At 35.5% G+C, this 16,863-nt stretch overlaps 1 protein-coding gene across 1 annotated transcript in view; it reads left to right on the top strand.

Moving 5' to 3' along the window:
• The window catches only part of atic (5-aminoimidazole-4-carboxamide ribonucleotide formyltransferase/IMP cyclohydrolase), a 99,979-nt gene that overhangs the window by 60,136 nt on the left and 22,980 nt on the right, over positions 1-16,863 (top strand). The window contains exons 9-11 of the mRNA XM_088607214.1: positions 5,356-5,463; positions 6,144-6,229; positions 6,604-6,693. Of these exons, the coding sequence (XP_088463340.1) occupies positions 5,356-5,463; positions 6,144-6,229; positions 6,604-6,693 (284 nt within the window). The remainder of the gene's footprint in view (positions 1-5,355; positions 5,464-6,143; positions 6,230-6,603; positions 6,694-16,863) is intronic.

Here is a 16,863-nt window from a genome sequence, read left to right as displayed (position 1 = left end):
AAAGGGCAAATGGAGGAATAAGTTCAAGAAGCCAGGCGCTAGAGGTGGTGTTAATTTGGTAATTTCTGTCAAATGTCTGGTCTCTTAACAAGATAGATAAAATAGTGGCAAGAGTCAAGTTTGAGGAAGACGTCAGGCAAAGTAGTCATATTTGCTTCCCTAATACATGGCTCCATCAGATCAACAGTAATATGTACTGTTATTAGAGCAGATCAAGACAAACAGCATCACAGAAGCCCATCGGCGGGGGTCTTTGTATCTATGTCCGTAACACCTAGGCTACCCATTTAAATGTATTGGGAGTAGGTATGTACTAAGGACTATTAGATTAATTCTGTCCTGTTTGGGCCATTTCATTTACCTCCTGGGTTTGAACAGATAACTATTATATTAGTTTATGTTGCTGAACCAAACAAGGAGGCTGAGGAAAGGATTGCTACCAGTTTTAATTATGTGCTTTCACGATCAGCTGTTTTTGTGGTTAGGGACTTTTGGCGTATCTTCCTACCTTGCAGCAATATTACCTGCCCTACTCATATGAGTACTACATATTTTAGTTCAGTGTTATGGAAATATTGAAGATGCATACAAGGCAGTGTGCAAACCACTGAAATCATACCATGTTGTTCCTTTCCCTCCTTGCATTTAGGTAGTGCATGGAACATGAGAAGCCTATACTATAATATCCACAGATTTATAGATAGAGGAGAGTAAGGAGGATCTTATTGACTATTTTGAAACTTTAAACTGTCAGGTGTTTTTTGACACGTGGAAGGATTTGCATGAGTTGACACTGTATAACAGCATACAGTTCTGTGAAAGCACTTCTACAACTTTCAAACTATTTGCCTATAAAAACCTTGGTTGTGTAAGGATTTAAAAATGTTTAAATGGGTGAAAAGTCTCTTTTTAAGTTGGGAAACTGCTGTTGTTTGGGAGAAAGATTAAGTAAAAAATGAGGAAGGCTAAGAGGGATTTTAAAGACAGGATTGACAATAGGTTCTGTGTAGACAATCCTAAGCAAGTGTGGAAGGGGCATAATGTAATTACTGTATGGGCAGAGGTGGGAAAAACAGAAGAGGAATTGTGCTTAGCTCATCCTTTGTGAATGATATTAATTATTTGTGTGGAATATTCAGCATTGTTAATTTAAGAAATAAATATAATGAGATAATTTAGGAAATTCCAATCAATTAATTTGCCGATATGTGGGGAAAGGTGCATAAGGTATATGTTCAATTTAGGGAAAATTCCAACTTGGTTAATCCGGCAATACTTGATTCTTGTATTTTAGCAAATACAGTTTCAACTGTTATACCTGTACCTAAAAGTCTATGGTCAAAGCACTAAGTGACTTTTGATCAGTGATATTCACCTCCCTATTAGCTAAGTGGATGGAGGGGGTTATTTGTCAATATCTTACCCTTTCAATTGTAGATAATCTGTATCCCTTTAATTTGCTTATAGAGATTGTATGGGGACTATAGTTTCAACTTTTACTTGAGTGAATTTAGCAGCTAGTCATCTACAGATCCAGTTCAGGTGGGTAGCTGCTTCAGCATGGGTAGGCTGCAAAGGAACAAGTAATAGGTTTATTCCATGCTGAAAGGAGAAGAAAGAAAACACAGCATTTCGGCCTTGGAGCCTTCTTCAGGTGTGTCTTTGCTGTATTGTTGTTTAACGATTACCCTGCTATAAATTTCCTCTAGCTTGAAATGTTAGTTTGTTTTTTTACACATCTGTAATTAGGGCTGGGTGATATGACCTCAAATCAATATCGCGATAATTTCCCACATTTACCTCAAAAACGATAAATTAACAATAATTTTTCTGAGACCCATTGAAATTATAATATTACATGATATGCTGAAAGATCACATTTTAAATATGCGAAACTATTAAACTTGGTAAATGTCGGGCACCACAGCACCACAGTTTGAGAAAAATATTTTCTTGAAGACACAATGTATCTCTTGTCATGGGCTTAACAAGTCTTTTGAAACCGCTATACTCCACTGTAGCTATAGGAACCATGTCCTTTGCTATGCAATATGTAATGGCATTAGTTGTCTCATTACATCTGCGTAAATCTTTTGCATATTGAGTGGCATTAGTAAATGTTTATGTTAGAGACAGCTGTTTGGGGGAATCACTTCACCCATGAGTGCGTTTGTCAGTTTCTCTCTTTTTTTGGGCCATGCACTCTTCGTATTCCACGACATGGTTGTGTTTCAAGTGATGAAACAAGGTGCTCGTATTACTCTTGGGCGCAGAAATGGTTTTCCGACAGAGTTAACATCTGACTTCTCTTTGTTTAGTATCCGGTTTTGCTCGTCTATTTCTTCCTCGCTGTTCCAAAGTCCCCCATACTGTCTCTACCGCTAGTACTTCCTTTGTCCTTATATCTCGTTTCCTTTTCTATCTTTTTTTCTTCTTCTAAGTGTCTGCAACCTGTCATCTCTTATCTTAGCCATCCTCTTACAAAACACAGCCCTCTGCTCTTTAACTGATGCTCTAGGTTGAGATAAAACTTCTGCCTTTTTTTCAGAATCTAGTTTTTCAATCCACTGCCAAGACCTGTTCTCCTTGAACATAATCATACCCTCAGCAGCTGTTGCTCTGTCCTTAACTTTAAGTTAATTGCCAAAGATTCCAAAATCCCTCTCACAGCGTACATTCATCTTAGTTGCCGATTCAAGTTTTTTATACATCTCCTCTGAAACCTCATCATACCTGACATATTCTAAATGATCTTCTACCATCCTACAACACACCTTTACAAAACTAGCAAGGATCGGTTCCACAGCCTGTATAGTCATCTCCTCAAATTCAGGGCTCCTCTGTTCTGTGAGCTTCTGCAGAACAGGTCCAGAATAAACCTTTATGTTGATAAACAAGGGTACCTCACCTCTGACTAACTTACTGCTATCAGCCTGCCATTCTTTCAGTTTGCACACTAGCTCCCTGTATCTTGCATTCATTTCTAAAACATGCTCTTTTTACCCCAGAGCTTTCCACAAAAGCTCTGTCACTAATTTACAAATAATTCCCAGTGCTCTGCATCCTGCAATAAATTGACCTACAATCAAATCCTCAAACACTGCTTCTATTAATTTGTTTTCATGATGTATATCATGCATGAATTCCAGCAATTCAGCATGCAAAAAATAAACTCTAGCTGCATTGTGGAACATTGCATTAATTCAGTTTCCTTTAAAGGGAACCAGAGGGACATGATCAGATTTGATATCTATCATTCTGGAAAGGGTTACATTTCTAAGGCTCTGGGACTCCACTGAACCACAGTGAGAGCCATATTTTCCAAAGGGAGAACATTTGGAACAGTAGTGAATCTTCCCAGGAGTGGCCGGCCTGTCAAAAGTTCTCCAAAGGCGCAACATAAAATCATCCAGGAAGTCACAAAGGATCATAAAAAAACATCCAAAGAACTGCAAGATTCTCTTACCTCAGCTAAGGTCAGTGTTCATGTCTCAACAATCAGAAAGACTGGGCTTCATGGGAAAGTAGCAAGGCGGAAACCACTCCTAACCAAGAAGAACATAATTGCTGAAAACATCCAGTGTGACAAATGTGCAATAATAGAGGAAATCAGGAAATCACTTTTTCACAGCACTGTATGTACAGTGGGTATAGAATGTCACCATCCCCTTTCAAAATGTTCACCTCCTGTTGCCCTAAAGCCTAACAAGAAGACAATCAGACTTTTTCCAGTTTTATTTACAAATTGTACCGTGCAACATCCAAGTGAAAAAAGAAAGTAAAAAAAAATAAAACAGTAGAATAACTGGGTTGGATAAGAGAACACCCCCGAGTTAATACTTGGTTGAAGCACCTTTTTCTTGAATTACAGCCTTCAGTCTGTTTGGATACATTTCTACCAACTTTGCACACCTAGTGGGAGGAATATTTGCCCATTCATCCTCACAGAATTGATCAGGCTCAGTCAAACTGTGCGGTGACCATTGATGGACTGCCCTCTTCAAGTCATTCCAAAGATTTTCAGTGGGATTAAGGTCGGGGCTCTGACTAGGCCACTCGAGGATATTCACCTTCCTGTCCTTCAGGGACTGTACGGTTGCTCCAGGTCTTTATCATGCTGAAACGTGAACCATCTTCCAATTTTCAACTTCCTGGCTGAGGGCTGAAGGTTTTCTTCAAGAATTTGCCTGTATTTTGCACCATCCATCTTCCCTTCTATGCCGACAAGTGCCCCAGTCCCAGCTGAAGAGAAACACCCCCACAGCAGGATGAGGAGACTTTAACAAGGAAATTAATCATAATTATTAAATTGTTTTCATAAGAATAGTCACTTATCCCTTGAACAGTAAAGAGACACCATTTAATAAAGTCTATTTCAACAATAGTATTCTCTTAATCGTTTTAATTTTCATATTAAACATACAATATAAGGATTTAAAAAAAACAATTATACCTTTAAGAACTCAGTGTTCAAATTCACATTATCACATCTAATTTTATATCAGTGCCAATACTAAGACAGTTTTTCTTGATTTCCTGCAGTTCTTTTTCCATGCATTTTAGAGATTGTAAAGGTACTTCAAGCTAAATGCTAAGATGATAGGAATTGAAAAACCCTTGTCGTAAGTGTCAAAGTTAAGATAGGGGTGTGTGGTGCAAAATTCAAACTTCTGGACAAACTTCTGTCATTCTGGATGAGAACTATGTAGACGACATTAGTCGGGGGAGTTTTAACATCACCATTTGGGGTGTACCTCAGTTTATTGCCGATATCAGTGTGAAACAACACAAGACTACATTAAACAGCACCCCCATGTATATTTTTTCATACTTTATTAAGTATTAGCATGTTCCTTTAATCTTCCCTATTGTAGGTACTACTAGTGCATTACTAACCTTACCAATTAAAGGTCACACTCAAGTATTCAGTGCCAAAAGAAACAGTTTGTCATTGTCATATTTACTCTACCTACTTATACCTGTAAAGATGTTCAATTAAAATAAGTATGCCCTTGTCTTCCTCGGGTTTTTTTTGTATCCTTCCTTTCAATAAACATTTATAATGCATTTTCTAATTGGGTGTTCTTATTCCAAGTGACTGTGTTCTTTAAAAAAACACTATAAAGATATTAGTAGCATTAAACAAGATCCTTGCAGAATTGCAGTATGTTCAGGTAAGTATCTGAGCACATTTCCAAAAGCACTTGAATACTGTCCCATATTTTTCATTTTAGTTTTATACCTCAATATCTTTATTAAGCATTTTAGTGTAATTCTGTTTTTACTTATTGTATCCTACTGTTGTGCATTTTTTACACTTTTGTAGCCACACTAATGTTGCATTTTGTCCACTAGGTGCTGCTATTGGAGTGCCATTGAGTGAGGAGGATGCTAAAGTCTGTATGGCATATGATGTGTACAAGGATCTGACACCCCTGGCTACTGCATATGCAAGAGCTAGAGGTAATTTCATTACAATATCTCATTTAATGAGATTTATAAAGATTTATAATTTATAAACATTAAACGCTTGAACCACTTAATTAGAAAATCTCCTTCCATTCTTATCTTTCCTAAAATTATACAAATTTGTTAAATGCAAAGGGGTGTTTTAGTGGGTCCCTTTATTTTAAAGTTTTTACTTAATATAGAATAATGTTATAGACCATACAGCTACAAATTTTCTGTGTTGTTGGAACAATACTTTCTGACAATTTCCTGTAGCTCTTTAAAGTTGTGGCAAAGCAGCATTGCTGGTTGGTCACAAGCTTTGTTGTAAAGTAAATCTCAACAATGGAAAAAACTCAAGACATACAACAGTTGTTCTTGAACATTTGTATGGTTAGCAGAATACAATAATTTGTGAATGTTGGTATGGTAATTACTTTATTGTTAAAAATGTGTTCACTGGATGATCAAAGGAACTGAGAGGCAAATCAGAAAACTAAATATGTACTTAAAAAGGTAAAATATGAGAAGCTGACTTTGCATAATAATGTTTGCAACCAATACTGAAGTCAGAGTAATTGATTTGTATAGTTTAAATTTACTTTTAATATGTTACTATGTAGTGCATATTTAGTAAACTTTGTATTTGTATCTTTCCAAAAAATTACCTCAAGAGCGTTCTATTTTATGTCTAGGCTCTGACAGAATGTCTTCCTTTGGAGATTTTATTGCCTTGTCTGACAGCTGTGATGTTCCCACTGCAAAACTCATCTCCAGAGAGGCAAGTTTAAGAGAAAAATCAGTTTCTTGTTGAATTAAATCTAAGGGGTTAGACTAAAAACTGATTTGGTGCTTTCAAATATGTTTCCTGCTTCGGAAGCTTTTTAATTGTGATTCTAGCAGCTCCACATGTAAGGACTTTTAATTAAATTATTTTGCAGTCCATTTAAATGGAAAGATACTCTTTTGACACACTTTCATTTTAATGGTATGGTAGATCTGATTGCTGGCTTTCAAAAAATTAAACTGTTTTCTATTCATATGAATAAGTGTAAAATTATTAATTTTCTCTTCTAGTTTGAACTTTCCCAAATTCCTAAGCCAAAGGATTTAATTGCAAAATGTCTTATTGTGATTTCTGAATGCCATTTGTAGGTTTCTGATGGGATTATTGCTCCTGATTATGAAGAAGAGGCGTTGAAAATTTTAGCCAAGAAGAAAAATGGCAACTATTGTATTTTGAAGGTGAGACTTGTCTGGTAGCTTTTAGGTGTATTTTTCAAACCGATATTTGATTTAGTTTGTTCATTTAAAGGAATTATGACTCCCAGCTGATCTTTAAAGTGTATTATATTCAGAACACAGTGCATATAATCGTGAAAAGCTGTTAATGAATATGACAAGGAGAACTTTTACATGCAAGAGCTTATATAATTTTTTCTTAGCATTCTTTCATATACATCTCTTCTTAGCTTACCAATGTTTGTTGTGCCATAAAACATATAAAAAGCTTAAGATAAAATATTAAGTGCATAGCAAATGTGGACATCCCTTTTGTAGAAGATAACTAGTGATATCAGCGGTTAGTGATATAAACAAACCTGCACATTTTCAATCAGTTGGTGTAATGATTTTTGCAAAAGTGGTAATTTAAAGTGTAGGGATGTAGGAAGTCACAAAGATTAAAGAATTTTTAAAATTGAATTTATTACAAAAATAGCCTCTTCAGAGACCAAAGACTAAATTATATCTGCTGTGCATCTAGACATTTGCAAGCTGCTCATACACTTAAAATGTTTATCAGAGTTACTATAATTGTCAGTTTTAGAGACTCTTATTGAGCATATATTGAGGACCATCATGTGTTTCAGATTAATATTTAGGTTCGGCATATAGATTACTATACGTATCATGACACTCTGACAAAGCTTAGTCTCACCTTCCATTTAGTCTTAAATGCTTTTTTCTGCAAACACTCCACAAAACTGGTGTCTTATCTCTCTTGCAAAGACCTTAACTAAATTTAGAATGAACATATCACAGATCAAACAGAAGTTAAAGAAAAGGTTTAAGCAAGAACTGAACTTTGACATTAATAATAATTAGCATTGTACACAGTTTGAGTTAAAAGATCAAATCGTTTTTGTAAAAGAAAACTGAAATGGTATTTGCAAAGCACATAATGCAGTTCTGAAGCAGGTGTGTGTGTAATGAAATCTGTGAGGTATCAAGTCAGTGGAGTATTTCCAAAATACACACTCCATGTGAGAAGGTGCATACCAAAATGCTTAACCAAGTAACTAACAGGCTATTTATAAGCAATTTAGAGGCTGCATAAATTGCTTATAGCGACAGGTCAGCTACAGCTAGCCTTCCATACAGATCCAGCCGTTCAAAATGAGCGAGGTACGCCCAGTTAAAACGTGGTGGACGTTGCGCAACATACCCCAACATATCACGTTTCTTTAAATAGGATAGTAGTATCTTGTGAAACCACCAGATGGAGCTAATAAAGCTTAATGTCTTATGTACAGCATTTGAGTTGTTGCCAGAAAACACCCAGCTTTGAATCCCGCTCACTGCTGAGGGACAATCTTATTCCAATTAAGAATTTAAGTTGTATACTGTTTAGACTTTTAATAATTTGAAAGTGTATTACAGCATGTTAAACATTAAAAAGTTGGTATATTTTATAATAGTTCACAACCTTCCACCTTCATCATAAATAATTTTATTATGTATTAATTATTTTATGCATCAAATTCTTTAACTTGGTAACTTACAATGGGTTCTGGTTTTAACGTGCTTGTTCTAACATTATTAAGCTTATATTCTGTACTTCATAAAAGGTTATAACGTTTTATCCTTTTCTAAGAATACATAGTAATAATAAACATTATTTTATATAGCGCCTTTAAAGGTGGCTTCTCAAAGCGCTTTACAGGATGACAACAACAATAAATAAGAAGAATACACAAGATAAAACACAATTACAATATTTAAAGGAGACTGTGGATGGTGGTTCTAAGAAAAGCAGAGGGGTGAAGAATGGAACCAGTTAAGGAAAGGCTTTTCTGAAGAAGAGGGTTTTGAGTCTGGATTTGAAGGAGTTAAGAGAAGTTGACTCTCTGATAAACTTGGGGAGAGAGTTCCAGAGCTTGTGGGCATAACAGGAGAAGGCCTTGTCACCCATACAATGTAGATGGGCTTGGGGGACAGTAAGAAGAGCAGAATTAGAAGAGCGAAGGTTGCGAGGAGGGGAGTAGGGCGATAATAGTTCAGACAGGTACTGAGGTGCCAAGCCATGCAGAGCCTTATAGGTGAGAATAAGGATTTTAAAGTCTACACGGAATTTGACCAGAAGCCAGTGCAAGAACTCCAGGATAGGAGTAATGTGAACACTTGCACTAGACCTGGTCAGGATTCTGGCTGCTGAATTTTGGACATACTGCAGTTTGTTCAGAGTAGATTTAGATACCCCTGTGAGTAGAGCATTACAGTAGTCAATTCGAGAGAACACAAATGTGTTGATCAGCTTTTCAGCCACAGTTAATGATAGCATAGGGTGAAGTCTAGCGATATTTCTAAGGTGAAAAAAGATGTTTTGACAGTATGCTGTACATGTGGGTCGAATGTTAAGCCAGAATCGAATATAACCCCAAGGTTTTTCAATTTTGATTGAAGCTCAAGTACAGAGCCATCTACAGATAGGGTTACAGGACTGGCTTTACGAAGTTGATGGGGGGTCCCAATAAGCAAGACTTCAGTCTTGTCGCAGTTAAGATGAAGGAAGTTTTGAATCATCCATATTTTTGTGTCAGAGATGCAATTAGATAGAATAGAGATAGCCACATCAGTGTCATGTTTGGTATGGATGTTTATTTGAGTATCATCAGCGTAGAAATGAAAGCTGAGGCCATGTGATCTTAAAAGCTGACCCAAGTGGGAACATGTAAATGCTGAAGAGCAAGGGGCCCAGTATTGAGCCCTGAGGAACACCAATGGAAGACCAATTTCAGACCTGTACCTATTAAAAGAGACAAAGTGACAGCGATCAGTGAGGTAAGATTTGAACCGTTTGAGAGCAGTGTCAGAGACTCCAAACATAGTCTCAAGACGAGAAAGTAAGATGTTATGGTGTTAACAGTGATAACAGTGTCAAAAGCAGCACTGAGATCAAGAAGGATGAGTATAGAAAGAGTACCAGAATCAGAAGCTATTAGAAGATCGTTAGTGACTTTGACCAGGGCAGTTTCTGTGTTGTGAAGTTGACGGAAGCCAGATTGGAGGGGTTCGAAAAGTTTGTTTGTCATGAGGTGGTTATGTTACTGAAGTGTGACAGCACGTTCTAGAATTTTAGCAAGAAAGGCTAAGTTGGAAATGGGGTGAAAATTGTTAAGATTGTCGAGAGCAATGTTAGGCTTTTTTGGCACGGGGGTAATGGCAGCAGTTTTGAGGACCATTGGTACAATGCCAGTGCTCATGGATTAATGTATAATACTGAGGACAATAGGACAGAGAGAAGAGAAACAGGACTGAAATAAAGTGGTGGGAATGGGATCTAAACTAGATGTAGTGGGTTTCATGCATGTAACTAGTTTACAGAGGGATGCTGAGTCAAGAAGAGAGAAGCTGGAGAGAAGGGAACCAGAGAAGTAAGAACACCACTTGCTGTTATTGTAAAAAGATAAATGTTGTAGTGATTTAACATCATTTGATAGTTATATGAATATGGAATCGTGTAACTAAGCAGCTAAAATATCACAGGTGGACATTTCGGAAACATTTTGACATCTGTTTGTTTTTAAAAAGCTTTTATTGTCCTTGAAGTGGTAATGGACAAAGCACTGCACACAGTGGTTCAAAGTGCAATCAGAGTATTACTTTTGGTTTGTTTCTTATAGTGAATGCATAAAAATAGTCCACTGTTGTAGCTTGTTGTTGGCTCTGGCATGAATTTGTGTACCTGGATAAATTAAGAGATGGTTTTCTGATTAAGTATTTCTTCACAAAATTCTTTAAGCTAAACAAAGGAGGGAAGAAGGGTTATTTTTACAATTGGCACTCCAAAATTCTGACTGATTAAATTCCCCACATTTAGCTGACACGGATAAAGAAATCATAAAGTAGTTATACGTATTAGAAGGCACTCTGTTTTATTAAGACACTCCGACTCAAATTTGTGTTGTACAGTGATATAGACGTGTCATCCCTATCAAACAATGTATTTATCTCGCAAATCCTGCTAAAGTAGAAGCATTGCAGAAGGTGATAAACTGTGTGTTATTTACTGGAGCACAGTTGAGTTCAAAGAAGGAAGTCTGTGAAGCCCCCCTGTTTATTGGTACAGATGCAGCCATTCAAAATGCAAGGTACAACCCCGTACCACGTGAAATTACCCACAGTTCACTGCGTTGTACCGCAGTACGTAATTGTCTGGCCAAAATGACCGACAGGGACACTCGTGGTGCATTGGTTGTTAGTGAAATTATTTAATCATTTAATCTCTTTACTGTGCATGTTTTATTCAGCTTAATATTGAATATTTATATGGAATTTTACAACTAAAGGGAAATTTTTGTAGCTGAGCATAAAAAGAGTCATAAACGATATTCATTTAGGAACATAAACATATTATGTAAACTGTATATGGCTGGTATTGGTCGTTTAAATAAAAAATACACACCAGTATTTCACTTTCTTCCTAAACATTTTAAGCATCAAAGTCTTTCATTCAGTTACGTACTGTGGTTATTTTGGAAAAGTTTTTACGTGCTCCTTCTAACTATATTAAGTTTATATACTTCGTAAAAAGTTATAATATTTTAACCTTTAACCTAATATTTTCTTACACTCGTTATTGTAGTAAAAGCACGCATACTTTTTAGAATTTGGTAAATAGGGAATATAATATGGAATCGTGTATCTAAAGATATTAATAATGATATAATTATATTCATATAGTTCAAATTATCACAGTAGTACACTTTCTTTGTAAAAGACCACATCAGTTTAACTCATTCAACTGTGATTATTATCTATGGTGTAATGGCATAGGTGTTTGCCTTGTATGCTGAAGGTCGGGGGTTCGAACCCAGCTGACGCCATGAGTTTTCTTTTAACAAATAAACATTTCTTTGAAAAACTAAAATAGCAAATATTATGGACACTATATTAACATTTTTATATTTCTAAATATCACAACATGTTTGAAGCTTAGTCATTTATTAATAACGAATAATTTCAAACTGCTGCTGTACTGGCACTACAGTATAGCTTGTGGGAAATACATTTATTTGTCGTGCATCAAAGTTTAATTCGTTTAGAGCACCCTACATTACAAACTCCAAGCGTTTCATTTTGTCTATTGCTACAATATCGACAGCGGTGTAGTTAAAAAGAACATGTCAAAATGGTAGATCGAGTCTGGGTGTGGAGAGTTTCGACTATTTTCTGCCAGTTTTAGGCGAAAGCAACCTGTCTTTCATTGGAAGGTTCGCCTATTCTACTTGTACATGAGAATATAAGGGGGAAGGAAAAGTGCCCGTGGTAATTTTTTTCACTGACAAAGTTGTGTTGTGTTAACAAGAACTATGCTTAACAGAGCCGCTTGTAAGAGCATGTGACTTTCTGCTATCTAAACCATTTTTTACAGCATTAAAAGTCACACAACGTTTGAGTTAGGCAGGAACACGTCATTGTATCTTATTTCTTTTATTTTTAAATAAATATAAGGCAACCAGCAATCAAATGTCCTGTTTTTTCTTAACACTCATTTTTCCAAACTGTAGTTTGAGTATGTGTAAGCTGTAACTTCTTTTTACTTCTTAATTAAACATTTGAAACACTTCAATTTTGAACGCAACACACATTCCGTACAGAAATAAAATAATGTTTTCTACAGATGTTAAGCAGATTAGCGGGTTGCTGACAAAATAGTGCACCGTCCACCACTGCCCATTGATATAACTTTAATACAAGATCTAGTACCTGGTACAGTTTAAAAAAAAAAACAATTTATTTTGAATTAATTTGAATTTATCGTGATCAGCTTAGAATCTTTGTGTACACTGTAGGTTTTTTTACTATAAGTAATCAATAATATTAAATTTAGCACTGAATAAATTGTTGCAGTTTTCCCCGCATCTTGTAAAAATATATTTTCATTATTTAAATATACATTTAATCAGAAAATAAGTTCAATACAACATTAAAGAAAAAATAGGGTAAAATAATATTCAAAATATTTAGCTAACAATGTTAACTGTTTAGACAAATAAAATGCATTAACTATGGAATAGGATGGCACAGTTGTTAGCATGCTTTTTGTATGTTTTTTTCATAAATACAACAATAGTACCAGATGTCTCTGTGGGTTTCAAAATTAAATTATTCATGCAAACCTGTGAACTAGAAAGATAACTAAGCTATCCATTCATTTCTAATGGTGGCAAACTGGTTAGCATGTCTATCTTGCAGCACGGGGGCCCTAGGTTCAATTCCTGCCGTGCTGTGTGTGTGGAGTTTGCATGTTCTCTCTGGGTTCCGTGGTTTTTCTCCATATGTGTGATATGATTTTCTCTCGCAGTTCAAAACATACTGGTAGGTTAATTGGCAAACTGCTACAGATATTATTACTGATAATAAATATTATCGACACTATATTGAATTTGTTGGTATTTCTAAATATCACAAAACGCATTTTAAAGACCTCGACTTGTGAAAATTTTCACAGCCTCTACATAAAACTATCAGTGAGATGATTCTCTGTAAACCTCAGGTTTGTCATCAAGTGTAATTACACACTAACTGGAACACTGGGGGATCGCTGTGTACACACGTTCACAACACAAGAAATACTGCTCAATATGGCTTTGTGCGATAAGAGCCATAGGAAACAGAACAGTGCAGTCTCCAATTACCCAGACTGTAAGCATGGAAATAAAGCTTTGTTTGATTTCTAAAACCCTTTCTTTATTTCCTGTTTTCATTCAGCAGGAAAATTCCTATTCTTTACTCAACAGCTTTTTAAAAACAGCACCCAATGATGTTCGAATCATGATGTCCATGATTTTTTCCACAGAAGACTGACACAGCTATATTCGGCTAGTGTGTATTGTCTTGTTTAGGGTTCTGTAGCATTCCAGTTTGTTGTGTTTGTACTTGCAAGAATAGCGATTACAATCATTAAAAACTAAAATACATAAAAAATAGTTGCTTTATACCATTTATACTGTCTAACTGAGCGATCTTGCTTTTATAAAATTTTATAAACTTTTTCATGTTTAATGTGTTATATGCTGTAATACAGTTTAAAATGATTAAAAGTCTAAACAGTATCAACTTGAATTCTTCTCTATTAATATAACTATCAAGTGGTATTAAATAAATACAACTTTTTAGTATAGCTTACACTTTTCTAAAATGTATTAAAAAAATAAAAACGATTACAACCTAATCTTTCCACGTTTGATCCCAAGAGGAAGTACAGTACACTCCTGCTTTGTTTAATGATGGTTTGAAAAATAAATCTAAAGCTATGCTTAAAGTTTATTAAGATACTTAGAAGACAAAGATAACTATTTACGTTGCATTGTCAGATTGTGAATCAATAAAGGCATTTAATTAAACACGCATTTGCGATTTAAATCCAAATGGGGGTAGTGGGGACTCTCTATTTCTCTATTATTATCAAAACTCGTTCTATTGTGGTTCTTTTTTTGACATGTTCCTTGTAACTAAACTGGTGTCGGTATTGTAGCAATAGGAAAAATGAAATGCTTGGAGTTTGTAATGTAGGGATTTCAATATGTCTTTATCTAGTGGTTTCATTAGTAACAAAGGCTAAACTGGCTTGCCTGCCACACACACACCTCAGGATGGTGACGTCACTGCCTTTCATATTAATCCTTTCATATGGAAACATTTTGACATTGAACTTAATCTTAGGAAGAACACAAAATAGCCTGTTTTTTGCCTAAAAAATCACGCCCGAGAAAGTGAAGTAGCATTAACTAGTAATCGTAGGTAGGCATAGGCATAATTCAGGCTTTATGAACTCTAATAATTACTAGCCCTAATTAATTGAATCCCAGGTGTCAGTTCATAAAGCCTGAATTACGTACACCTGTTTAATCTACTGTAAAGCTTTCAGTGCTTTGTGTATATTCTAATCGCAGTGGGGGCAGGGTATGTGGGGACAGGTTTAGTCTGAAATTGAATTGGGGATCTGTATTCTTCGCACCTGAAACATTTTCTCTGAATGCGTTTTCTTCCCTGTTTAGCTGATCTTGTGCTGCCTACGCATGCTTACACAGCTCCCTAGGTAAATTATCATACTTGACTGAGAAAGATTTAAAGAATTTAACATTTTTATTATCAACAAATTGTAAATATGACGTTTTTCACTTAAGTATATGGAGCAGACTTAAGCAGACCCCCCCCCCTCTTAGGCTGGGCAAACGATTTTTTTAATTTTTAAAAAAGAAATAAAAAATGAGATATAACGATGTGTTCCTGCTTAACTTAGACATTGCATGACTTTAAAAGCTATAAAAGCAGGTTTTCGATAGTTTTTATGGGCGAGAAACAGGTGCTTTTCCTTCCTCGTCATCAGATCTTTCTTGGAAAAATGCCTTTTATGTGTTGCAAATAACTGACTTTCTTTAACATATTTAAAAATCCTTTCACCTGGCAATCTACCTGAATGCCCAACAATCTGAGAAGCCCTCCGTGAAACCATGTTCGCTGACAGAATTGCTGTTTTTTCTGTGTGCTAATTTTCTCCCTTCCCTCCAGGGATAGACTGATAAAGCAATTTTGAAATGTTAACTATCCATTGCAAGCCACTGCAGCAGCCACAAATAAATAAAAAACTTTTCTTTTCTCCCGATTTAAACTGTAACAAATTGCCACGTTTCACATCCTTGCGAAACAATCATGACGTTCTCATCCAGTCAAAGGTTTGATGTTTTTTTATTTTGAAACCATGATCTTGACATGCAGGTGTGAAGTAGAGTTAACAGCTTCAGATTTAAAATGTTATTAATAATATTTTCTGTGTCACATTAACATTGGAATGTTCTTACAAGTGTTAAAAGAGGCAATAAACATTGTCTCCTCTATTAATCTTCAGCTTACAGAGGAGTTCTGCCAGAGCCTTACAACATTGTCCAATAATACTCTTCCTGTGTCTAATTTTTAGTTTAGCAGGATTTGCGCAATAAGCACTTTGTTTAATGGGGATGACATTACCCACGTCTATGTCACTGTACAACACTTGTTTGAATCAGAGTGTCTGTTAATATGTATTGGATAGCCAATACATATACTGTAACTACTTCAGATGGGTAGCTGCATCAGCATGCCTAGTCTGCAAAGGGACAAGTAATAGGTTTATTCCATGCTGAAAAGATAAGAGAGAAAACAATGTTTCAGCTGGGAAGCCTTTTTCAGGTGTGAGGGTCTTCAGCTCACACTATTACTTGTCCCTTTACTGTAACCATTGTATCTGTTTCAGCTAAATGATGGGAATTAAGTCAGTTAGAATCTCGGAGTGCCAATTGTAAAAATAACCCTTCTTCCCTCCTTTGTTTAATGTAAATAATTTTGTGAAGAAATCCTGAATCACAATACTTAATTTATCCAGATACATAAATTCATGCCAGAGCCAACACAAAGCTATAATAGTGGACTATTTTTATGTATTCGCTATATAAGAAACAAACCGAAAGTAATACTCCGATTGCGCTTTGAACCATTGGGCTCAGTGCTTTGTCCATTACCACTACAAGGACAATAAAAGTTTTTTAAAAAGAAACGGATATCAAAATGTTTCTGAAATGTCCACCTGTGATATTTTAGCTGCTTAGTTACACAATTCCATATTCATATATCTATCAAGTGATGTTAAATCACTACATTTATCTTTAAACAATAACAGCAAGTGTTGTTCTTCCTATGTATTCTTAGAAAAGGATAAAACATTATAACTTTTTATGAAGTACACAATATAAGCTTAATAATGTTAAAACCAGAACCCAGTTACCATGTTAAAGACTTTGATGCGTAAAATCTTTATTAATAATTACATTATTTATGATGAAGGTGGAAGGTTGTGTACTTTTGTCCAACTGAGCAATCATGCTTTATAAAATATACCAACTTTTTAATGTTTAATGTTTAACATGCTGTAATACACAGTTTAAAATTATTAATCTAAAGAGTATACAACCTAAATTCTTAATTGTAAAAAGATTGTCCCTCACCAGTGACCGGGATTTGAAACTGGGTGTTTTCTGGCAAGAGCTCAAATGCTGTACATGAGACGATAAGGTTTATTAGCTCCACCTGTCAGTTTTACAAGGTGCTTCTGGATACTTTTATCATAATTCAATTAAAATGCGGTATGATGTG

Source organism: Lepisosteus platostomus, chromosome 14 (assembly GCF_059453375.1).
Source record: "Lepisosteus platostomus isolate fLepPlt1 chromosome 14, fLepPlt1.hap1, whole genome shotgun sequence".
Classification (NCBI taxonomy): Eukaryota; Metazoa; Chordata; class Actinopteri; order Semionotiformes; family Lepisosteidae; genus Lepisosteus; species Lepisosteus platostomus.
The sequence above is the reverse complement of the archived record's forward strand: the minus strand, read 5'-3'. Positions and strand labels throughout refer to the sequence as shown.